Below are 21,424 nucleotides of genomic sequence, written 5' to 3' on the forward strand. Positions count from 1 at the left end.
GGTCTGTTTGGAGGTGGCGGAAAATACGACGGATGATACGATGTATATGGAGGTTGGTGGGGTGATAGGTGAGGACCAGTGGGGTTCTGTCCTGGTGGCGATTGGAGGGCCGGGGCTCAAGGGCGGAGGAGCGGGAAGTGGAGGAGACCCACACCAGATCCTAGTTCCCAGCCCTGCTGTTTTCACCATCCCTCCAGAACTACCCCTCTCTGAGGATGAAAGATCAGTCCTCAGCAGAGGCCTCACCTTCATTCCCCTACGCTCTCGGATCAACGAGTTCAACCCGCGCTGAGACATCGAACAATTCTTCCGCTGCCTTCGCCTCCGTGCCTACTTCTTCAACCAAGACTCTCGCCCACCCTCTGACGACCCCTTCTCCCACCTCCAACACACCCCATCCACCTGGACACCTCGTGCTGGCCTCTTACCTGCCCTCGATCTCTTCATAGCCAACTGCCGCCGCGTCATTAACCACCTCAACCTCTCCACCCCGCTCACCCACTCCAACCTCTCACCATTGGAACGTGCAACCCTCCACTCCCTCCGTTCCAACCCCAACCTCACTATCAAACCAGCAGACAAGGGAGGCGCGGTAGTAGTTTGGCGCACCGACCTTTACACCACTGAGGCTAAACGCCAGCTCGCGTACACCTCCTCCTACTGCCCTCTTGACCATGACCCCACCCCCCACCACCAAACCATCATCTCCCAGACCATCCATAACCTCATCACCTCAGGGGATCTCCCATCCACCGCCTCCAACCTCATAGTCCCACAACCCCGCACCGCCCGTTTCTACCTCCTGCCCAAAATCCACAAACCTGACTGCCCCGGCCGACCCATTGTCTCAGCCTGCTCCTGCCCAACCGAACTCATCTCTGCATACCTCGACACGGTCCTGTCCCCCTTAGTCCAAGAACTCCCCATCTACGTTCGGGACACCACCCACGCCCTCCACCTCCATGATTTTCGCTTCCCCGGTCCCCAACGCTTTATCTTCACCATGGACATCCAGTCCCTGTACACCTCCATTCCCCCATCACAAAGGACTCAAAGCCCTCTGCTTCTTCCTTTCCTGCCGTACCAAACAGTACCCTTCCACTGACACCCTCCTTTGACTGACTAAACTGGTCCTCACTCTGAACAACTTCTCTTTCCAATCCTCCCACTTCCTCCAAACCAAAGGAGTAGCCATGGGCACCCGCATGGGCCCTAGCTATGCCTGCCTCTTTGTGGATATGTGGAACAGTACATCTTCCACAGCTATATTGGCACCACCCCTCACCTTTTCCTCCGCTACATCGATGACTGTATCGGCGCTGCCTCGTGCTCCCACGAGGAGGTTGAACAGTTCATCCATTTTACCAACACCTTCCACCCCAACCTCAAATTTACCTGGACCGTCTCAGACTCCTCCCTCCCCTGCCTGGATCTCTCCATTTCTATCTCGCGACCGAATCAACACGGACATTTACTATAAACTGACCGACTCCCACAGCTACCTAGACTACACCTCTTCCCACCCTGCCCCCTGTAAAAACGCCATCCCATATTCCCAATTCCTTCGTCTCCGCCACATCTGCTCCCAGGAGGACCAGTTCCAATACCGTACAACCCAGATAGCCTCCTTTTTCAAAGACCACAATTTCCCCCGAGACGTGATCGACAATGCTCTCCACCGCATCTCCTCCACTTCCCGCTCTTCCACCCTTGAACCCCGCCCCTCCAATCGCCACCAGGACAGAACTACACTGGTCCTCACCTACAACCCCACCAACCTCCATATACATCGTATCATCCGTCGTCATTTCCGCCACCTCCAAACGGACCCCACCAACATGGATATATTTCCCTCCCCTCCCCTATCAGCGTTCTGAAAAGACCACTCCCTCCGTGACTCCCTCGTCAGATCCACACCCCCCACCAACCCAACCTCCACTCCCGGCACCTTCCCCTGCAACCGCAAGAAGTGCAAAACTTGCGCCCTCACCTCCCCCCTTACTTCCCTCCAAGGCCCCAAGGGATCCTTCCATATTGGCCACAAATTCACCTGCACCTCCACACACATTTACTGCATCCGTTGCACCCGATGTGGCCTCCTCTATATTGGGGAGACAGGCCGCCTACTTGCGGAACATTTCAGAGAACACCTCTGGGACACCCGGACCAACTAACCCAACCAACCTGTGGCTCAACACTTCAACTCCCCCTCCCACTCCACCAAGGACATGCAGGTCCTTGGACTCCTCCATCGCCAGACCATAGCAACACGACGGCTGGAGGAAGAGCGCCTCATCTTCCGCCTAGGAACCTTCCAACCACAAGGGATGAACTCAGATTTCTCCAGTTTCCTAATTTCCCCTCCCCCCACCTTGTCTCAGTCCCAACCTTCGAACTCAGCACCACCTTCCTAACCTGCAATCTTCTTCCTGACCTCTCCGCCCCCACCCCCACTCCGGCCTATCACCCTCACCTTAACCTCCTTCCACCTATCGCATTTCCAACACCCCTCCCCCAAGTCCCTCCTCCCTACCTTTTATCTTAGCCTGCTTGGCACACTTTCCTCATTCCTGAAGAAGGGCTCATGCCTGAAATGTCGATTCTCCGCTCCTTGGATGCTGCCTGACCTGCTGTGCTTTTCCAGCAACACATTTTCCACTCTGATCTCCAGCATCTGCCGTCCTCACTTTCTTTCACTTATAATGACAGGCATGAATGGTGTCCAGGGCTCCCTGCATGTTTATACAGACTGTTTCACTATCTGAGGTATCTCAAATAATGCTGAACATTGTGGATTCATCAGTAAATGTCCCCACTTCTGACCTTATAATGGTCATTGATAGAAGGTCATTGATGAAGATGGTTGTGCCTCAGACACTATACTGAGGAGCTCCTGCAGGGTTGTCCTGGAACTGACATGATTGACCTCTGCCAACTGCAGCCATCTTTCTGTGTGCCAGGAATGACTCCAATGAGCAGAAGCCTTTCTCTAAGATTCTCATTGACTTCAGTTTTGCCAGGCTCCGTTGATGCCGCACTGGCCGGCCTTGATGTCAGGAGCAGTCACTCTCACCTCACCTCTGGAGTTCAGCTGTTTTCTCCGTGTTTGGTAATGCTACAATGAGGTCAGGATAACAGCGCACTGGCAGAACCCAATGAGCAAGAGTGAGCAGGTTATTGCCAAGTCAATGCAGGGGCTTGATAGTATTGTTGATTTTACCTTCTGTCACTTCACTGAAATTCATGAGTAGACTGACGGGGCTGCAATTGGTCAGGTTGTTATTTTATGTACAGGGCACACCTGAGCAATTTTTCACATGGTTGAGTAGATGCTGTTGTTGTAGTTGTACTGGAACAGCTTTAGTTGGGGCACAACAGATCCTGGAGAACAAGCCTTCAGTACTATTGCCGGAATGTCTGAAGGATCCATAGTCTTTGCAGTTTCCTGTCCCTAAGCCATGTCTTGATAGAACGTGGAGTGAATCAAATTCGTTGACAAGTGGCATCCATAAAGCTAGATACCTCAGAAGGAGGACAAGATGGAACATCCAGTCAACATTTCTGCACTGAAATCACCAAAATTGGAAAGCTCTGTCACAATCAACGATTGGAAAGCAACCTAGAATTTATCCATGACTTTGTCAGCATTGGTCACAGTAAGGGCAGACACACTAAGGGGAGTTTGCTTATTACCATGCAGGAGGGGCTTAATCTCTACTAGTCAATCATTAGCAACATTGGGAAGGCACGTCAACTTACTGACTAGTTGGCTCACGACAGCAAAGCCCACACTAAATTCCCAGCCATCTTCTTATTTTCATTTTCTTTTTTTTGGTGTCTTTCATTGTTCATTTTCTCCGAACAATAAGAATGAAAATGCAGTTCTTGTCATAGCGCATTTGCAAAAAAAAAAACAGCAAACTCAACAGGTCTGGCAGCATCTGTGGAGACAGAAAGCAGAGTTAACATTTCAGGTCACGTGACCCTTCTTCAGAAGTTACCTTCAGCGTTGTAAGTAGGGAGGGAATGAGGTGGGAAATGTGAATGAGAAAATTAATCCAGAAGGTCAGCCAGTGTCTTCCAGTAACTTCCTCCTTGCAGCAAGAAGATACCATACTTTAGTAAAGCCATTGTGACTTACTTAACTGCTATGGAAGCATGGAAACCAAACTCTTGTCGACCAGTGGTAGTGTCTCTACTTCTGAGTCAGGACTTGAGCCTGCACTCCAGTCTCATCTGCTCCAGAGGTATGTCTTAATACATTGATAGGTTATAGAGTCACAGAGATGTACAACATGGAAACAAACCCTTCGGTCCAACTCGTCCATGCTGACCAGATATCCCAACCCAATCTAGTCCCACCTGTCAGCACCCGGTCCATATCCCTCCAAACCCCCCCTATTCATATATCCATCCAAATGCCTTTTAAATGTTGCAATTGTACCAGCCTCCACTACTTCCTCTGGCAGCTCATTCCATACAAGTACCATCCTCCGTGTGAAAAAGTTGCCCCTTAGGTCTCTTTTATATCTTACCCCTGTCACCCTAAACCTATGCCCTCTAGTTCTGGACTCCCTGACCCCAGGGAAAAGACTTTGTCTATTTATCTTATCGATGCCCCTCATAATTTTGTAAACCTCTATAAGGTCACCCCTCAGCATCTGACGCCTCCAGAAAGCAGCCCCAGCCTGTTCAGCCTCTCCCTGTAGCTCAGATCCTCCAACCCCTGGCGACATCCTTGTAAATCTTTTCTGAACTCTTTCAAGTTTCACAACATCTTTCCAATAGGAAGGAGTCCAGAATTGCACATAATATTCCAACAGTGGCTAACCAATGTCCTGTACAGTCGTAACATGACCTCCCAACTCTTGTACTCAATACTCTGACCAATAAAGGAAAGCATACCAAACGCCTTCTTCACTATCCTATCTACCTGCAACTCCACTTTCAAGAAGCTATGAATCTGCACTCCAAGGTCTATTTGTTCAGTAACACTCCCTAGGACCTTACCATTTAGTGTATAAGTCCTGCTAAAATTTGCTTTCCCAAAATGCAGCACCTTGCATTTATCTGAATTAAACTCCATCTGCCACTTCTCAGCCCATTGGCCCATCTGGTCAAGATCCTGCTGTAATCTGAGGTAACCTTCTTTGCTGTCCACCACATCTCCAATTTTAGTGTGTCATCTGCAAACTTTTTAACCATACTTCTTATGTTCGCATCCAAATCATTTATATAAATGACAAAAAGTAGAGGACCCAGCACCGATCCTTGTGGCACTCCACTGGTCACAGGCCTCCAGTCTGAAAAAGAATCCTCCACCACCACCCTCTGTCTTCTACCTTTGATCCAGTTCTGTATCCAAATGGCTAGTTATTCCTGTATTGTGTGAGATTTAACCTTGCCAACCAGTCTCCCATGGGCAATCTTGTTGAATGCCTTACTGAAGTCCATATGGATCACGTCTACTGCTCTGCCCTCATCAATCCTCTTTGTTACTTCTTCAAAAAACTCAATCAAGTTTGTGAGATATGATTTCCCATGCACAAAGCCATGTTGACTATCCCTAATCAGTCCTTGCCTTTCCAAATACATGTACATCCTGTCCCTCAGGATTCCCTCCAACTTGCTCACCACCAATGTCAGGCTCACTGGTCTATAGTTCCCTGGCTTGTCCTTACCACCTTTCTTAAACAGTGGCACCACGTTAGCCAACTTCCAGTCTTCTGGCACCTCACCTGTGACTATTGCTGATACAGATATCTCAGCAAGAGGCCCAGCAATTACTTCTCTAGCTTCCCACAGAATTCTAGGGTATACCTGATCAGGTCTTGGGGATTTATCCATCTTTATGCATTTCAAGACATCCAGCACTTCGTCCTCTGTAATATGGGCATTTTTCAAGGTGTCACTATCTATTTCCCTACATTCTATATCTTCCATATCCTTTTCCACAGTAAATACTGATGCAAAATACTCAAAGAACAAAGAAGAACAAAGAAAATTTTCAGCCCAGGAACAGGCCCTTCAGCCCTCCAAGCCTGAGCCAATCCAAACCCACTGTATAAACCTGTCGCCCAATTCCTAAGCATCTGTTTCCCTCTACTCCCCACCTACTCATGCATCTGTCCAGACGCATCTTAAATGAATCTACCGTGCCTGCCTCTACCACCTCTGCTGGCAACGCATTTCAGATGCCCACCACCCTCTGTGTGAAGTAATTGCCACATGTATCCCCCTTAAACTTTCCACCTCTCACCTGGAAAGAGTGACGTCTTGTTATTGAATCCTTCCCCCTGGGGAAGGATTGTCTCTATCCACCCTGTCTATACCCTTCATGATTTTGTAAACCTCAATCAGGTCCCCCCTCAATCTCCTTTTTTCTAATGAAAACAAACCTAACCTACTCTACCTCTCTTCATAGCTAGCACCTTCCATACCAGGCAACATTCTCGTAAACCTTCTCTGCACCCTCTTCAAAACGTCCACCTCCTTTTGGTAATGTGGCGACCAGAACTGTATACAGTATTCTAAATGCAGCTGGACCAATATCTTATACAATTTTAACATGATTTGCCAGCTCTTATACTCAGTACCCTGTCCAATAAAGGCAAGCATACTATATGCCTTCTTGACCACTCTATCCACCTGTGCAGCAACCTTCAGGGTACAGTGGACCTGCACTCCCAGATCTCTCTGCCCATCAACTTCTCCCAAGGCTCTTCCACTCATTGTGTAATTCGCTCCAGAATTAGTCTTGCCTAAATGCATCACCTCACATTTGTCTGGAATGAAATCCATCTGCCACTTTTCCGCCCAACTCTCCAGTCTATCGATATCCTCCTATATTCTCTGACAGTCCCTTATGCTTTCTGCTATCCACAAATCTTCATGTCATCTGCAAACTTGCTGATCATGCCAATAGTGCCCTCTTCCAGATCATTTATGTATATCACAAACAACAATGGCCCCAACACTGATCCCTGTGGAACACCACTGGTCACCTTTCTCCATTTCCAGAAACTCCCTTCAACTACTACTCTCTGTCTCCTGTTGCTCAACCAGTTCTTTATCCACCTAGCTAGAATACCCTGCACACCATGTGACTTCACTTTCTCCATTAGTCTACCATGGGGAACCCTTATCAAACGCCTTACTAAAGTCCATGTATATGACATCAACAGTCCTTCCTTCATCTATCAACTTGGTCACTTCCTCGAAGAACTCTATTAATTGGTAAGGCATGATCTCCCCCGCACAAAACCATGTTGCCTATCACTGATAAGCCCGTTCTTTTCTAAATATAAATAGATCCTATCCCTCAGTACACTCTCCAGCAACTTTCCCACCACTGACATCAGGCTAACTGGTCTGTAGTCACTTGGAATATCCTATTACCCTTCTTGTACAGGGGGACAACATGAGCAACCTTCCAGTCCTCCAGCACCTCACCTGTGTTTAAGGATGCCACAAAAATATCTGTCAGGACTCCAGCTATTTCCTCTCTCACCTCTCTAAGCAACTGGGATAGATCCCATCCAGTCCTGGGAATTTGTCCACCTTAATAACCTCTAGCCTACCCAACACATCTTCCCTACTTATGTCAACTCATTTAGTATCTCCACCAATTTCTGCGGCTCCACAAAGGCCACCTTGCTGATCTTTGAGGGGCCCTTTTCGCTCCTTAGTTACCCTTTTGTCCTTAATGTATTTGTAAAAACCCTTTGGATTCTCCTTAATTCTATTTGCTAAAGCTATCTCATGTCCCTTTTTTGCCCTCCTGATTTCCCTCTTAAGTATACTCCTACTTCCTTCATACTCTTCTGAGGATTCATTCGATCTATCCTGTCTACACCTGACATATGCTTTCTTCTTTTTCTTAACCAAACCCTCAATTTCTTTAGTCATCCAGCATTCCCTATACCTACCAGCCTTTCCTTTCACCCTAACAGGAATATATTTTCTCTGGATTCTCATTATCTCATTTCTGAAGGCTTTTGAAGGTGATTAAAATTATCTATAAAATGCCATTTTAATCCCAAATAGCCTTTAAAAACCTACTGATCCTGGAGGTAAATATTTTCTTCGTTTTAATGTTTACACAACAGGATAAAAAAAAAACCTGTCCTTTTATGTCTTGGTCACAGCTGTTGTACAATTATACCCTTCGCGTTTTGATCTCTATGGGAAAGCTATAGCTAGCTACCAATTACCAGTTATGCACATCCTCCTCATATCTCTGGTGCCCAATTCCAGATAAGAATGTAGCTCCCCTGAAAGCAACAAAAAGTTGCCTTAAATGATGCATTTTTTTCATTTCTGAGTGAAGTGTTCTATTTCAAAATCAAATTGTGAAAGGTCCTGTTTACAGGAGCCTTTAATTGGACAGACAGTTCATTCTGTTGGAATCATGTCATCAATATTACCTGTCACCTAAATGTATGTGGCAATTAACTCATGTCCATCGAGACAGATGTGATTCATCTGCCTCTTTGAAGTGACATTAACGTGTGTGACAAACTAACAAGTACCAACCCTATCTTTTTCTTTATTCTTTACCATATCGATGTGGATATCACTGGCAAGGCCAGCATTTGTCCATCCCTAATTGCCATTGAATTATTTGACTTGCTGGGCCATTTCAGAGGGCAATTAAGAGTTTGGCTGTTGTGTGGAGTCACATGTAGATGGATTGGGTAAGGACAGCAAATTTCCTCCACTGTACGACATTGAAGGGTGCTTTTGCAGTCACATTCACTGAGTTTAGCTTTAATTGACAGATTTATCAATTGAATTCAAATTGCACCAGTTGCCACAGTGGGATCTGAACCCATGCCTTCGGGGAATTAGCCTGGACTTCTTGGCTTATTAATCCAAGAGAGCAAAAATGGCAGGAGTTTGTGGGTAAAATTGAGGACACAGTACAGAGGTTCATCCCCAAGAAGAGAAAGATTATCCGGGGAGGGATTAGACAGCCATGGCTGACAAAGGAAGTCAGGAAATCTACCAAAGAAAAAGAGAGAGCCTATAAAGTGGCTAAGAGCACTGAGAAATTAGAAGATTGGGAAGGCTACAAAAACAAACAGAGGATAACAAAGAGAGAAATAAGGAAGGAGAGGATCAAATATGAAGGTAGGCTAGCCAGTAATATTAGAAATGATAGTAAAAGTTTCTTTCAACACATAAGAAACAAATGACAGGCAAGAGTAGACATTGGGCCACTTCAAACTGATGCTGGAAGCCTAGTGATGGGAGATAAGGAAATAGCAGGAGAACTTAATAAGTACTTTGCGTCAGTCTTCACAGTGGAAGACATGAGTAATATCCCAACAATTAAAGGAAGTCAGGGGGCTGAGTTGAGTATGGTTGCCATTACAAAAGAGAAAGTGCTAGAAAAGCTAAAAGGTCTTAAAATTGATAAATCTCCTGGCCCTGATGGGTTACATCCTAGAGTTCTGAGGGAGGTGGCTGAGGAAATAGCGGAGGCATTGGTTGAGATCTTTCAAAAGTCACTGGAGTCAGGGAAAGTCCCGGATGATTGGAAGATCGCTGTTGTAACCCCCTTGTTCAAGAAAGGATCAAGGCAAAAGATGGAAAATTATAGGCCAATTAGCCTAACCTCGGTTGTTGGTAAAATTCTAGAATCCATCATTAAGGATGAGGTTTCTAAATTCTTGGAAGAGCAGGGTTGGATTAGAACAAGTCAACATGGATTTAGTAAGGGGAGGTCGTGCCTGAGTTCTTTGAAGAGGTGACAAGTAGGTTAGACCGGGGAAACCCAGTGGATGTGGTCTACCTAGACTTCCAAAAGGCCTTTGATAAGGTGCCACACGGGAGGCTGCTGAGCAAGGTGAGGGCCCATGGTGTTCGAGGTGAGCTACTGGTATGGATTGAGGATTGGCTGTCTGACAGAAGGCAGAGTGTTGGGATAAAAGGTTCTTTTTCGGAATGGCAGCCGGTGACAAGCGGTGTCCCGCAGGGTTCAGTGTTGGGGCCGCAGCTGTTCACATTATATATTAATGATCTGGATGAAGGGATTGGGGGCATTCTAGCGAAGTTTGCCGATGATACAAAGTTAGGTAGACAGGCAGGTAGTACTGAGGAAGTGGTGAGGCTGCAGAAGGATCTAGACAGTTTGGAGGAGTGGTCCAGGAAATGGCTGATGGAATTCAATGTGAGCAAATGCGAGGTCTTGCACTTTGGAAAAAAGAATAGAAGCATGGATTACTTTCTAAATGGTGAGAATATTTGTAAAGCCAAAGTACAGAGGGATCTGGGAGTGCTAGTTGAGGATTCTCTAAAGGTAAACATGCAGGTTGAGTCCGTGATTAAGAAAGCGAATGCAATGTTGTCAATTATCTCAAGAGGGTTGGCATATAAAAGCACTGTTGTGCTACTGAGACTTTATAAAGCTCTGGTTAGGCCCCATTTGGAGTACTGTGTCCAGTTTTGGTCCCCACACCTCAGGAAGGACATACTGGCACTGGAGCATGTCCAGCGGAGATTCACAAGGATAATCCCTGGAGTGGTAGGTCTAACATACGAGGAACGGCTGAGGATCCTGGGATTGTATTCATTGGAGTTTAGAAGATTAAGGGGAGATCTAATAGAAACTTACAAGATAATACATGGCTTGGAGAGGGTGGACGCTGGGAAATTGTTTCCGTTACGCAAGGAGACTAGGACCCGTGGACACAGCCTTAGAATTAGAGGGGGTAAATTCAGAACAGAAATGCGGAGACATTTCTTCAGCCAGAGAGTGGTGGGCCTGTGGAATTCATTGCCACAGAGTGCAGTGGAGGCTGGCACGCTAAATGTCTTCAAGGCAGAAATTGATAAATTCTTGATTAAGGGCTACGGGGAGAATGCGGGTAAGTGGAGTTGAAATGCCCATCAGCCATAATTGAATGGCGGAGTGGACTCGATGGGCCGAATGGCCTTACTTCCGCTCCTATGTCTTATGGTCTAATCCAGTGACACTATCATCATCCCTCCTAATCTAGGCCCAGGAAAAAGTGAGGACTTCAGATGCTGAGAGTGTGGCACTGGAAAAGCATAGCAGGTCAGGCAGCATCTGAGGAGCAGGAGAGCCGACGTTACAGGCATAAGCCCTTTATCAGGAATTCCTGAAATGCTTATGCCCGAAACGTCGATTTTCCTGCTCCTCGGATGCTGCTTGACCTAATCTAGTCCCAGCCAGCAATAAAAAGCCAGAAGACTACCAATATTCAGTACAGACTTTTTTTTAGGAAGGAAACTTGAATATATGGCAGTGGGCGGCACGGTGGCAGTGGGCGGCACGGTGGCACAGTGGTTAGCACTGTTGCCTCACAGCGCCAGAGACCCAGGTTCAATTCCTGACTCAGGCGACGGACTGTGTGGAGTTTGCACATTCTCCCCGTGTCTGCGTGGGTTTCCTCCGGGTGCTCCGGTTTCCTCCCACAGTCCAAAAGATGTGCAGGTCAGGTGAATTGGCCATGCTAAATTGCCTGTAGTGTTAGGTAAGAAGGGGTAAATGTAGGGGTATGGGTGGGTTGCGCTTCGGCGGGTCGGCGTGGACAGGTTGGGCTGAAGGGCCTGTTTCCACACTGTAAGTAATCTAATCTAATCTAATTTCATATTATCATTGTCCAGTCATTTTACATGTATTTGGAAATGAAGAAGTTTGTTCTGTAATTCCCTGCACTGTTTCTATTGGAGCCTCACCTAACTAGATAGAGTCAGGTTCATGAGCATTTGAAATGGTTCAACCACCATAAGGCTAGACCAGAATTACCTGTAAAACCTGAGGGCTGGACTAGATGTTAGATTTGATAGGTGATCATGAGAATTGCATGATTGATCGGATGTAGAATAGACTGTGGGAGGCTCGATAGAACTTGCTGTTACATCATTACACTAAATGATTCGACAGCATGGGTAGACTAGATTTGGCTGTACCACAACAGTCTGGATTAGAATGAGCTACAAGAAGAAGCTGATTAAAATTGGGAGTGACAGAGAAGAGTAATATAGAAATGGCTATGACACATGGATTACACATTCCATAGGGATGACATTGCAATGAGCAATCAGTTTTGAATGCTGTATGTTTCAAGACCCTGGATTGTAATTTTGGCAAGGACTCAACAACTCACAATCTTTATCTTTGTGAACATGAACTGTCAACAATAGACCAAAGTGGGAGGAGGGAGTCTTTTGAGGTGTCTCAGGCAACACTGTGTGATGATAATCCTTCCGTTTTAGCCATATTTCAAACTGAAACGCCCAACATTTGATACTTGCTTTGCTGTCACTGCTGCAACAAGGGGAATCAGTGAGTCACAAATGCATAAAAAATTGTCTCCAGGGAGATAAAGTATTGAGTGAATTGTGGAACTAAACCACAAATGCCCTGAATGGAAAACAGCAATCCCCATAGTGTTTTTGGATTAGAATCCCTACATTGTGGAAACAGACCCCTCAGTCCAACAAGTCCACACCAACCCTCTGATGAGTAAAGCACCCAGACCTTTTCCCCTACCATATATTTACCCCTAACTAATGCACCTAACCTACATATCCCTGAACATTATGGGCAATTTAGCACGGCCAGTTCACCCAACCTGCACATCTTTGGACTGTGGGAGGAAACCAGAGCACCCAGAGGAAACCGACGCAAAGATGGGGAGAATGTGCAAACTCCACGTGGACAGTTGCCTGAGGTTGGAATCGAATATGGGTCCCTGGCACTGTAAGCCACCATGCCACCCGACACTTCATAGTAACAGGAGTAGGCCATTCAGCCCATTGAACTGCTGTGTTCAAATGCAGTAAATTTGATTTTGTAGAAGTGACCTTCATAATGACCCCTTGAGTCCAGGTATGTCTTCCTCAGGGACTGATTGATCATCTAATGGGGTTGACCTACATGAGATATCATTGAAAATGTTGTGCTAAGGGCCCCAATGCCCTAACTAACCTTGAAGATTTTGTCCGGCTCTCAAAGATTAGAAAGGGATGTCAGCAAATCTCCCATTTTCCAGATATGTGGATGAAGATAAGAAATAGGAGCAAGAGTAAACAATTGAGCCTGCTCCGTAAATCAATCCTATCATGGCTGATTTATGGATTCAACTCCATTGCTTACCCACTCCCTTTGATTCCTCAAGCCCAAATATATTTCATGTTGCAGTGTTCACGACTCCCTGAGAATTATAACCATTTAAGTGAAGAAATTTCTCCTCATTTTAAAAATTTCATTCACGGGATGTGAGAATCACTGGTTAGGCCACCATTTATTGGCCATCCCTCGTTGGGTAGTTAAGACTCAATCACATTTCTGTTGGTCTGGAGTCACACATAGGCCAGACCAGGTATGCTTAGCAGTTTCCTTCCCTAAAGGACATTAGTGAACCAAATGGGTTTTCTCCACAATTGACAGTGGATTCATGGTCATCATGAGACTCTTAATTCCAGATTTTTTTATTTGATTGAATTCAAATTTCACCATGACAGGATTTCAACCCAGATCCACAGGATATTACCTAGGTATCTGGATTAAGAGTCAAAGAGTGTGGTGCTGGAGAAGCACTGCCGGTCAGGCAGCATCTGAGGAGCAGGAGAAGCTGATTCCTGATGAAGGGCTTATGCCTGAAACATGGATTCTCCTGCTCCTCGGATGCTGCCTGACCAGCTGTGCTTTTCCAGCGTCACACTCTTTGACTCTGATCCCCAGCATCTGGAGTCCTCACTTTCTCCTTTCTGGATTAAGAGTCCAGCGATAATACCACTAGTCTATCACCTCCCCTACTGATCACCTAGTGATCACCCCTTATTCTAAGATAGTGCCCCATTGTTCCAGACTCTCTAGTCAAGGGAAATAATCCTTTCAGAATCTTATATCTTTCCATGAGATCACTTCTCAGTGTTCTGAACACCAGAGAATGTGGAGCCAATTTATTCAGCCTCCTATCATTGGACAGCACTTCCCTCCCCCACCTCATCCCCAGGGACCTTTGCTGTCATTCCTCCAAAGTTTTTTTTCTTTCTTGAACTAACAAAGAGGATCAGAAAGATTAGAGAATGTTGGCCTGTGGCAACTACACAGTTGATTGTGGCTACTCAACAAAATCGTGACTTTCTCAAATGGTTGAAAGCCATCTTAATGTAAAAACAAGGTGCCAGACTGTAAGTCCATCAGAGCTCAAATTTGCATGACTTAAACACCAGATGTGCTCAACCCTTTCAATGGCAGCGGAGAATACCCAAGGGGGAGTAGGGAGGCAATTTGCAATACCACTGAATTCAGAAGTTGTTGAAGTGTAGAGTCCAGGAATATTATCCATGTTCCTGAATTGTGAACTTACCACCATTTAATCCTGAAATTGTTGGGACCAATGGGGGGAGAATGTTGGGATGAGTGCGTGGTTGGGACACTTCTTTAGTGATAGAATCTTAGGGCTAAGGAGAAGGTAGTTGGTATTCAAGATTCAACAGAAATGATTCCAGCGATGGGTTTAATTGATTGAATTGATGAAACCGGATGAAGGAAGAAACACAGGACTCTAAAACAATTTGTTTTTCACTCATGTTACCAAAGATGGTATTGACCCTCACATTCAAATAACCCCTCTTCTGATTTCAGGGGTGGGATGAAGGTGATGGGCAAAAGGTCGGCAGAAGATCTGCAGTTGCCCAGACTCACCCCTCCCATCCATACCATGGGTTTTATGGCCTTTAGTGAGATCCTACAGACTAAAGTCATTCTGAATGCAAATACTATTTTTGAACATGGAATAAAAATGGCCACAGAGATTTCTTAAGTATTGTGCTGGAGGATTAAATCCTTTCAGTGGAAATACTTCATGTGGATTATAGACTCATAGATGTTTATAGCAGATCAGGCGGCACTTTGGCCCATCATATCAACACAGTTCTGATGATACTCATCCATTTTATAATCATGGCCCATGAGCGAGTGACTTTAGCAACACAAGAGAATCAGTAAATATTGCTTAGATGTTACAAAGGTCTCTTGACACAGTCACACTTTCAGGCAGTGACTTCCAGACACTCACCACCCTGTGGGCGAATCCTCCTGTTAGCTTGCCACCAAACCTATGCCCCTTGCTTGAGAAAAAAAAAGAGTTGCTCATGGTAATCTCAGGAATTGAACCCATGCTGTTAGCATTTCTGTGCCTCATAATCCAGCTGTCCAGCCAACTGAGCTGATCAACTCCCACAAAAGGGAATATGCCATGGGCCTACCAGACTGTAGGCTGCTCTCTCATTAGAAAGAGAGAGACTACTGGTGGTGATTTAACCTTATGTCACTGCACCTCTGGTGAGGGGGAGAAGGACAATCTGCCACAATACCAGCCGGTGCAGGGATTGAACCCACATTGTTGGTATCACTCTGCACCCCAAACCAGTCGTCCACCAACTGCCCAACTAGCAAACCCCCTTCATCTTTTCCAACTCTTCTTAGTTTGTAGCTCTTCAGGTTAAGGCAATTCAAGGATCTATCCAAGTATTTTCTAAAGTCAGTGAGGATTTCTATCACTATCCTCATTTTAGACTTTGAGATCTAGACCCTTGCCAGAAACTGGGTGATAATGAAAAACATTATCTGCTGTAATCCTCCTATCAGTTAATTTAAACGTATACACCCTTGTTATTGACGTTTCTGCTGCAGGAAGCAAGTCCTTTCAATCATCTTATCTAGACCTCTCATAATCTTATACACTTCAATTAAGTCTCCCCTCAGTGTCCTCTATTCCAAAGAAAACAAGACCAGTACATGAGAAACAGGATATTAACAACGTCAAAATATTTCCAAAGAAGAACTTTTAATTCCAAGCAGCTTCAGAAGGAAGAACAGAAAGTCTACAGCATCAAATAAAACTTTGAGACTGAATATTGATGAAGAGTTACAACCAAGTACAAAGTTATTTTGTTCTTTATTAAGATCTTTAACAATCTGCTGGACATTTCAATCTTTATTTTAAAGTGATATTTTAAGCCTAGAACCAAAGATGGACAGTAATAGTGAACATAAGATAATAGTACATAATAGTTCCTCCGTCACATTGATGACTGTATCGGCGCTACCTCGTGCTCCCACGAGGAGGTTGAAGAGTTCATCCACTTTACTAACACCTTCCACCCCGACCTCAAATTTACCTGGACCATCTCAGACTCCTCCCTCCCCTTTCTAGACTTCTCCATTTCTATCTCGAGCGACCGACTCAACATGGACATTTACTATAAATCGACCGACTCCCACAGCTACCTAGATTACACCTCCTCCCACCCTGCCCCCTGTAAAAACGCCGTCCCATATTCCCAATTCCTTCGCCTCCGCCGCATCTGCTCCCAGGAGGACCAATTCCAATATCGAACAACCCAGATGGCCTCCTTCTTCAAAGACCGCAAACGTGGTTGACAATGCTCTCCACCACATCTCCTCCACTTCCCGCTTCTCCGCCCTTGAACCCTGCCCCTCCAATCGCCACCAGGACAGAACCCCACTGGTCCTCACCTACCACCCCACCAACCTCCACATACATCGTATCATCCTTCGTCATTTCTGCCACCTCCAGACAGATCCCACCACCAAGGATATATTTCCCTCCCCTCCCCTATCAGCGTTCCAGAAAGACCACTCCCTCCACGACTCCCTCGTCAGGTCCACACCCCCCACCAACCCAACCTCCACTCCCAGCACCTTCCCCTGCAACCACAAGAAATGCAAAACCTGTGCCCACACCTCCCCCCTCACTTCCCTCCAAGGCCCCAAGGGATCCTTCCATATCCATCACAAATTCACCTGCACCTCCACACACATCATTTACTGCATCTGCTGCACCCGATGTGGCCTCCTCTACATTGGGGAGACAGGCCACCTACTTGTGGGGCGTTTCAGAGAACACCTCTGGGACACCCGCACCAACCAACCCAACCGCCCCCTGGTGGAACACTTTAACTCCCCCTCCCACTCCGCCAAGGACATGCAGGTCCTTGGCCTCCTCCATCGCCAGACCATGGCAACTCGACGCCTGGAGGAAGAGCGCCTCATCTTCCGCCTAAGAACCCTCCAACTACAAGGGATGAATGCAGATTTCTCCAGCTTCCTCATTTCCCCTCCCCCTACCATATCTCAGTCCCAACCCTCGGACTCAGCACTGCCTTCATGACCTGCAATCTTCTTCCCGACCTCTCCACCCCCACCCCCTCTCCGGCCTATCACCCTCACCTTAACCTCCTTCCACCTATCGCATTCCCAATGCCCCTCCCCCAAGTCCCTCCTCCCTACCTTTTATCTTAGCCTGCTTGGCACACCTTCCTCATTTCTGAAGAAGGGCTTATGTCCGAAACGTCGATTCTCCTGCTTCTTGGATGCTGCCTGACCTGCTGCGCTTTTCCAGCAACACATTTTTCAACTCTGATCTCCAGCATCTGCTGTCCTCACTTTCTCCTAACAAAATGCTGGCCCAGCCAGCGACGCCCACATCTCAGAAATGAATTAAAATCATACACTTTCTCTTGGAGATTTGTCAGTCTCCTAATGACATTGAAGTAGTAGACTAGGAGTCTCCCCAGCAGGACAAGAATGTAAGAACATAAGAACTCGGAGCAGGAGTAGGCCATCTTATCCCTCCAGCCTGCTCCACCATTCAATAAAGTCATGGCTGATCTTTATCATGGACTCAACTCTTCTAACCCATCTGCTCAGCATAACCCTTAATTTCTTTACTGTTCAAAAATATATCTATCTTCACCTTAAAACCACTCAATGAGGTAGTCTCAACTGCTTCACTGAGCAAGGAATTCCACAGATTTACAACTCTTTGGGTGAAGATGTTCCTCCTCAACTCAGACCTAAATCTGCTCCCTCTTGTTTTGAGGCTATGCCCCCTACTTCTAGTTTCACCTGCCAGTGGAAACAAACTCCCTGCTTCTATCTTATCTATTCCCTTCATAATTTTATATTTTTCGATAAGATCTCCCCTCATTCTTCTAAATTTAAATGAGTATAGTCCTAGTCTACTCAATCTCTCCACATAAGCCAACCCCCTCAACTCCAGAATCAACCTAGTGAACCTCCTCTGCAACCCCTCCAGTACTTTTCTCAAGTAAAGGTACCAAAACTACACACAGTACTCCAGGTGTGGCCTCACCAGCACCCCACACAGTTGTAGCATAACCTTCCTGGTTTTAAATTCCATCCATCTAGCAATGAAGGACAATATTCCATCTTCTTTCTGAATTACCTGCTGCACCTGCAGACCAATTTTTTGTGATTCATGCACCGAGGGACTTTGGGAAGCAGTCATGTCTATTGCCAATCTCAAAAAAACTCCAATTCTTATGAGCACATGCTTTCTTTTCGTACAGAAACCAAATGCTTCTAAAAGCATTTAGAGTTATAGAGTCATAGAGATGTACAACATGGAAACAGACCCTTCGGTCCAACCCATCCATGCTGACCAGATATCCCAACCCAATCTAGTTTCACCTGCCAGCATCCGGCCCATATTCCTCCAAACCCTTCCTATTCATATACCCATCCAAATGCCTCTTAAATGTTGCAATTGTACCAGTCTCCACCACTTCCTCTGGCAGCTCATTCCATACAAGTACCACCCTCTGTGTGAAAAAATTGCCTCTCTCACCCAAAAGCCGCTAGTTCTGGACTCCCCAACCCCAGGGAAAATACTTTGTCTATTTATCCTATCCATATCCCTCATAATTTTGTAAAACTCTATAAGGTCACCCCTCAGCTTCCGACGCTCCAGGGAAAACAGCCCCAGCCTGTTCAGCCACTCCCTGTAGCTCAAATCCTCCAACCCTGGCAACATCCTTGTAAATCTTTTCTGAACCCTTTCAAGTTTCATAACATCTTTCCGACAGGAAGGAGACCAGAATTGCACACAATATTCCAACAGTGGCCTATGAGGAAAGTCAATTTATTTATTTTCCCCATAGCAAATCAACTCAAACTCTAGAAACACACTCTTGACTAAACTTTAGAACCTCACTGACTCACATTTCAGACTCAAGGTGTTAGCCACGATCAGCCAGCTGTGAATATTCAGTTTGGAATTAGTTTATTCACTGTTCGGAACATTTGCACAGTAGGAGGGATGCAATGAAACATGTTTCAGTGTGCTGAGGTTTGATTTTTGACATCATTTGTTGTTTGGAAACAACATCAATGTTGCTCATTATGTTGTCACCCTGCAAATTATGTTATTTATATTGAGAATATGTTAACACAGGAAAGCTTTGCTAAATACTCCCTTCTGATGTCAGAGTCTAATGACCAAATTACTGATGCAGTAGAAACAAAGGTGCAGTTACACTGATATCTAAGATATGTATTTGTATGATACACACACACACAGGCGATGTATTATACATGCTGACACTTAACTGGATTTTGCCAATGATAGCGAATGCTGAATAAGATAAATTCAGTGCTGTTGTGCACCCATAGGGAGCTGCAATCAAATGATCACATGAGTAAGAGAATGGAGGCCCTGTCTCTGACAGAAGGTTCTTTTTAATAAAGCTCGGTGGAACCACTTAGGCCCTGAGTCAGAATATTGTGGGTTCAAGCCCCACACCAGCAACTTGTACATAGAATCTTGGCTGGCACTTGGATCTAACCCCGACGGATATATGTTTTAGAGATGCCATATTTCAGAGGAGATGGTGAACCAATGCTTCATCTGCCCTAAGAGTGACTGTAAAAGCTCCCAAAGAGCAACTTTAAATAAGAAAAGGGGTGTTTCCCCAGTGTCTGAACCAATATTTACCCCTCTCCCATGAACAGATGAGCTAATATCACATTTGGTGTTTGCATGGTCTTTCAGGCAGGTTTCCTACAGCAATGAATAAACTTCAAAAGAGCCTTGATTGGCTGCCCTGGTATGTCCTAGGGTTGGGAAAGGTGCTATATGAATGCACATCCTTTATTCCTCAGGAAGAGGATGAGCACTAAATTTATCATTTCTTCCAATACAAGATGGAACTTAGATCTTTACCTCCCTCCCGTGGGAAAAAAAGAGTGAGGCTGTCTCCTTAAATGGTCCTGCGCGTGCGCATTTTGAAAAGTGATCCTTTTCTCTGTGCAGGTTGGTCTGTGAAGTGTACACCATCGATGCGACCATACAGACATTGAAACAACGTCTGCAAGAGGCACAGAATGCTTTGCAACTCCTGGTCCAAACCAAGTCCGTGCTGGAATATGACATCAGTGTGAAAGCCAACTCCCTCTTCATTGATCAGGAGAAATGCATGGGGATGCGTAGAACCCTTCCCAACACCCCACGCTTGATCGGTTGCACTCAGCTGAACATGGGCACTTACTGTGCTCCCCCAGCCCCTGAGAAGAAGCCTTGCAACTGTGGCTGCAAAAATAAAAAAAAAGTAACATAAATGAATGAAAACCAATGGAGCCCCAGGCTTCAGATAAATGCATGCTTTGTTCTGTTTTGGAAAACAATGCTCAAATATTGTGGAAACATAAAATAAAGAAAATTGGTGGTTTAACAGTAATGTTCTCGTCCTCTGTGTGTTTGCCACATTTATGAGTCCACCTTTCTCTGACTTGTCGCTGCGTGAACTTCATTCGATATTTTCCTCTTATTGTAAATTTATAATGCTTCAAGACAACCACCTGAATGAACACCTCAACACTTAGCCTACAAAGAAGCTTAATTTTAATAAAAGCAAAATGCTAAGGGTGCTGGAAATTAAATGGCAGCATCTGTGAAGAGAGAAACAGAGTTACGGCCCAATATGACTCTTCTTCAGAACTGAAAGGAGCTGGAAAATGACATTTTTTAAATGTTGTAGACAGAGGGGAAGGAGAGGAAAGTGATATAGATTGTGAGAGAGCCCATAGCAAAGGAGAAAGGTGGTCATAATGCAGATGACGGAGTGATGGGTGTAATAGGTGCAAACGTTAGCTGTTACAAGGAGGAAATAAGTCTGCTGTGCTAAGATTAAAGCTAACAAGGCACTGTCGGGGAAGTGTGGGTCAGGTGGGGTGTAAGAAAATGTAGAGAAACGCAGAGATCATAATCTGACGTGATGGAAATCCATATTGAATCCCAGAGGCTGTGAAATGGCTAAGTAGAGAATGGGATGTTCCTCCACCTTACATTGAGCTAAATTGGGACATTGGAGGAGGCTGAGGATGGAAATGTTAGCATGAGAGCAAGCTGGGACAAAGTGAAGACTGCAGATGCTGGAAATCCGAGTCAAAGAGTGTGGTGCTGGAAAAGCACAGCCGGTCAGGCAGCATCTGAGGAGCAGGAGAATTGACTTTTTGAGCATAAGCTTTTCCTGATGAAACATCACTTCTCCTTGGATGCTGCCTGACCAGCTGTGCTTTTCCAGCACCACACTCTTCGAAGCATGAGAGCAAGGTGGT

The 21,424-nt window shown here is 45.6% G+C and overlaps 1 protein-coding gene across 6 annotated transcripts in view; it reads left to right on the plus strand.

Annotated features, from left to right (window-relative positions):
* LOC122560853 (tektin-3-like) overlaps window positions 1-20,538 on the plus strand; it is a 79,282-nt gene extending 58,744 nt beyond the window's left edge. For all 6 annotated transcript variants that reach the window (XM_043712020.2, XM_043712025.2, XM_043712023.2 and 3 more), the window contains exon 8: window positions 20,121-20,538. In XM_043712020.2, the coding sequence (XP_043567955.2) occupies window positions 20,121-20,424 (304 nt within the window). In that variant the 3' untranslated portion in view covers window positions 20,425-20,538. The remainder of the gene's footprint in view (window positions 1-20,120) is intronic.
* Window positions 20,539-21,424: the final 886 nt, after the last annotated feature.

The sequence above is a fragment of the Chiloscyllium plagiosum genome, unplaced genomic scaffold (assembly GCF_037043375.1).
Source record: "Chiloscyllium plagiosum isolate Xiang-an unplaced genomic scaffold, Cpla_swu_hap1 HiC_scaffold_20, whole genome shotgun sequence".
Lineage (NCBI taxonomy): Eukaryota > Metazoa > Chordata > Chondrichthyes > Orectolobiformes > Hemiscylliidae > Chiloscyllium > Chiloscyllium plagiosum.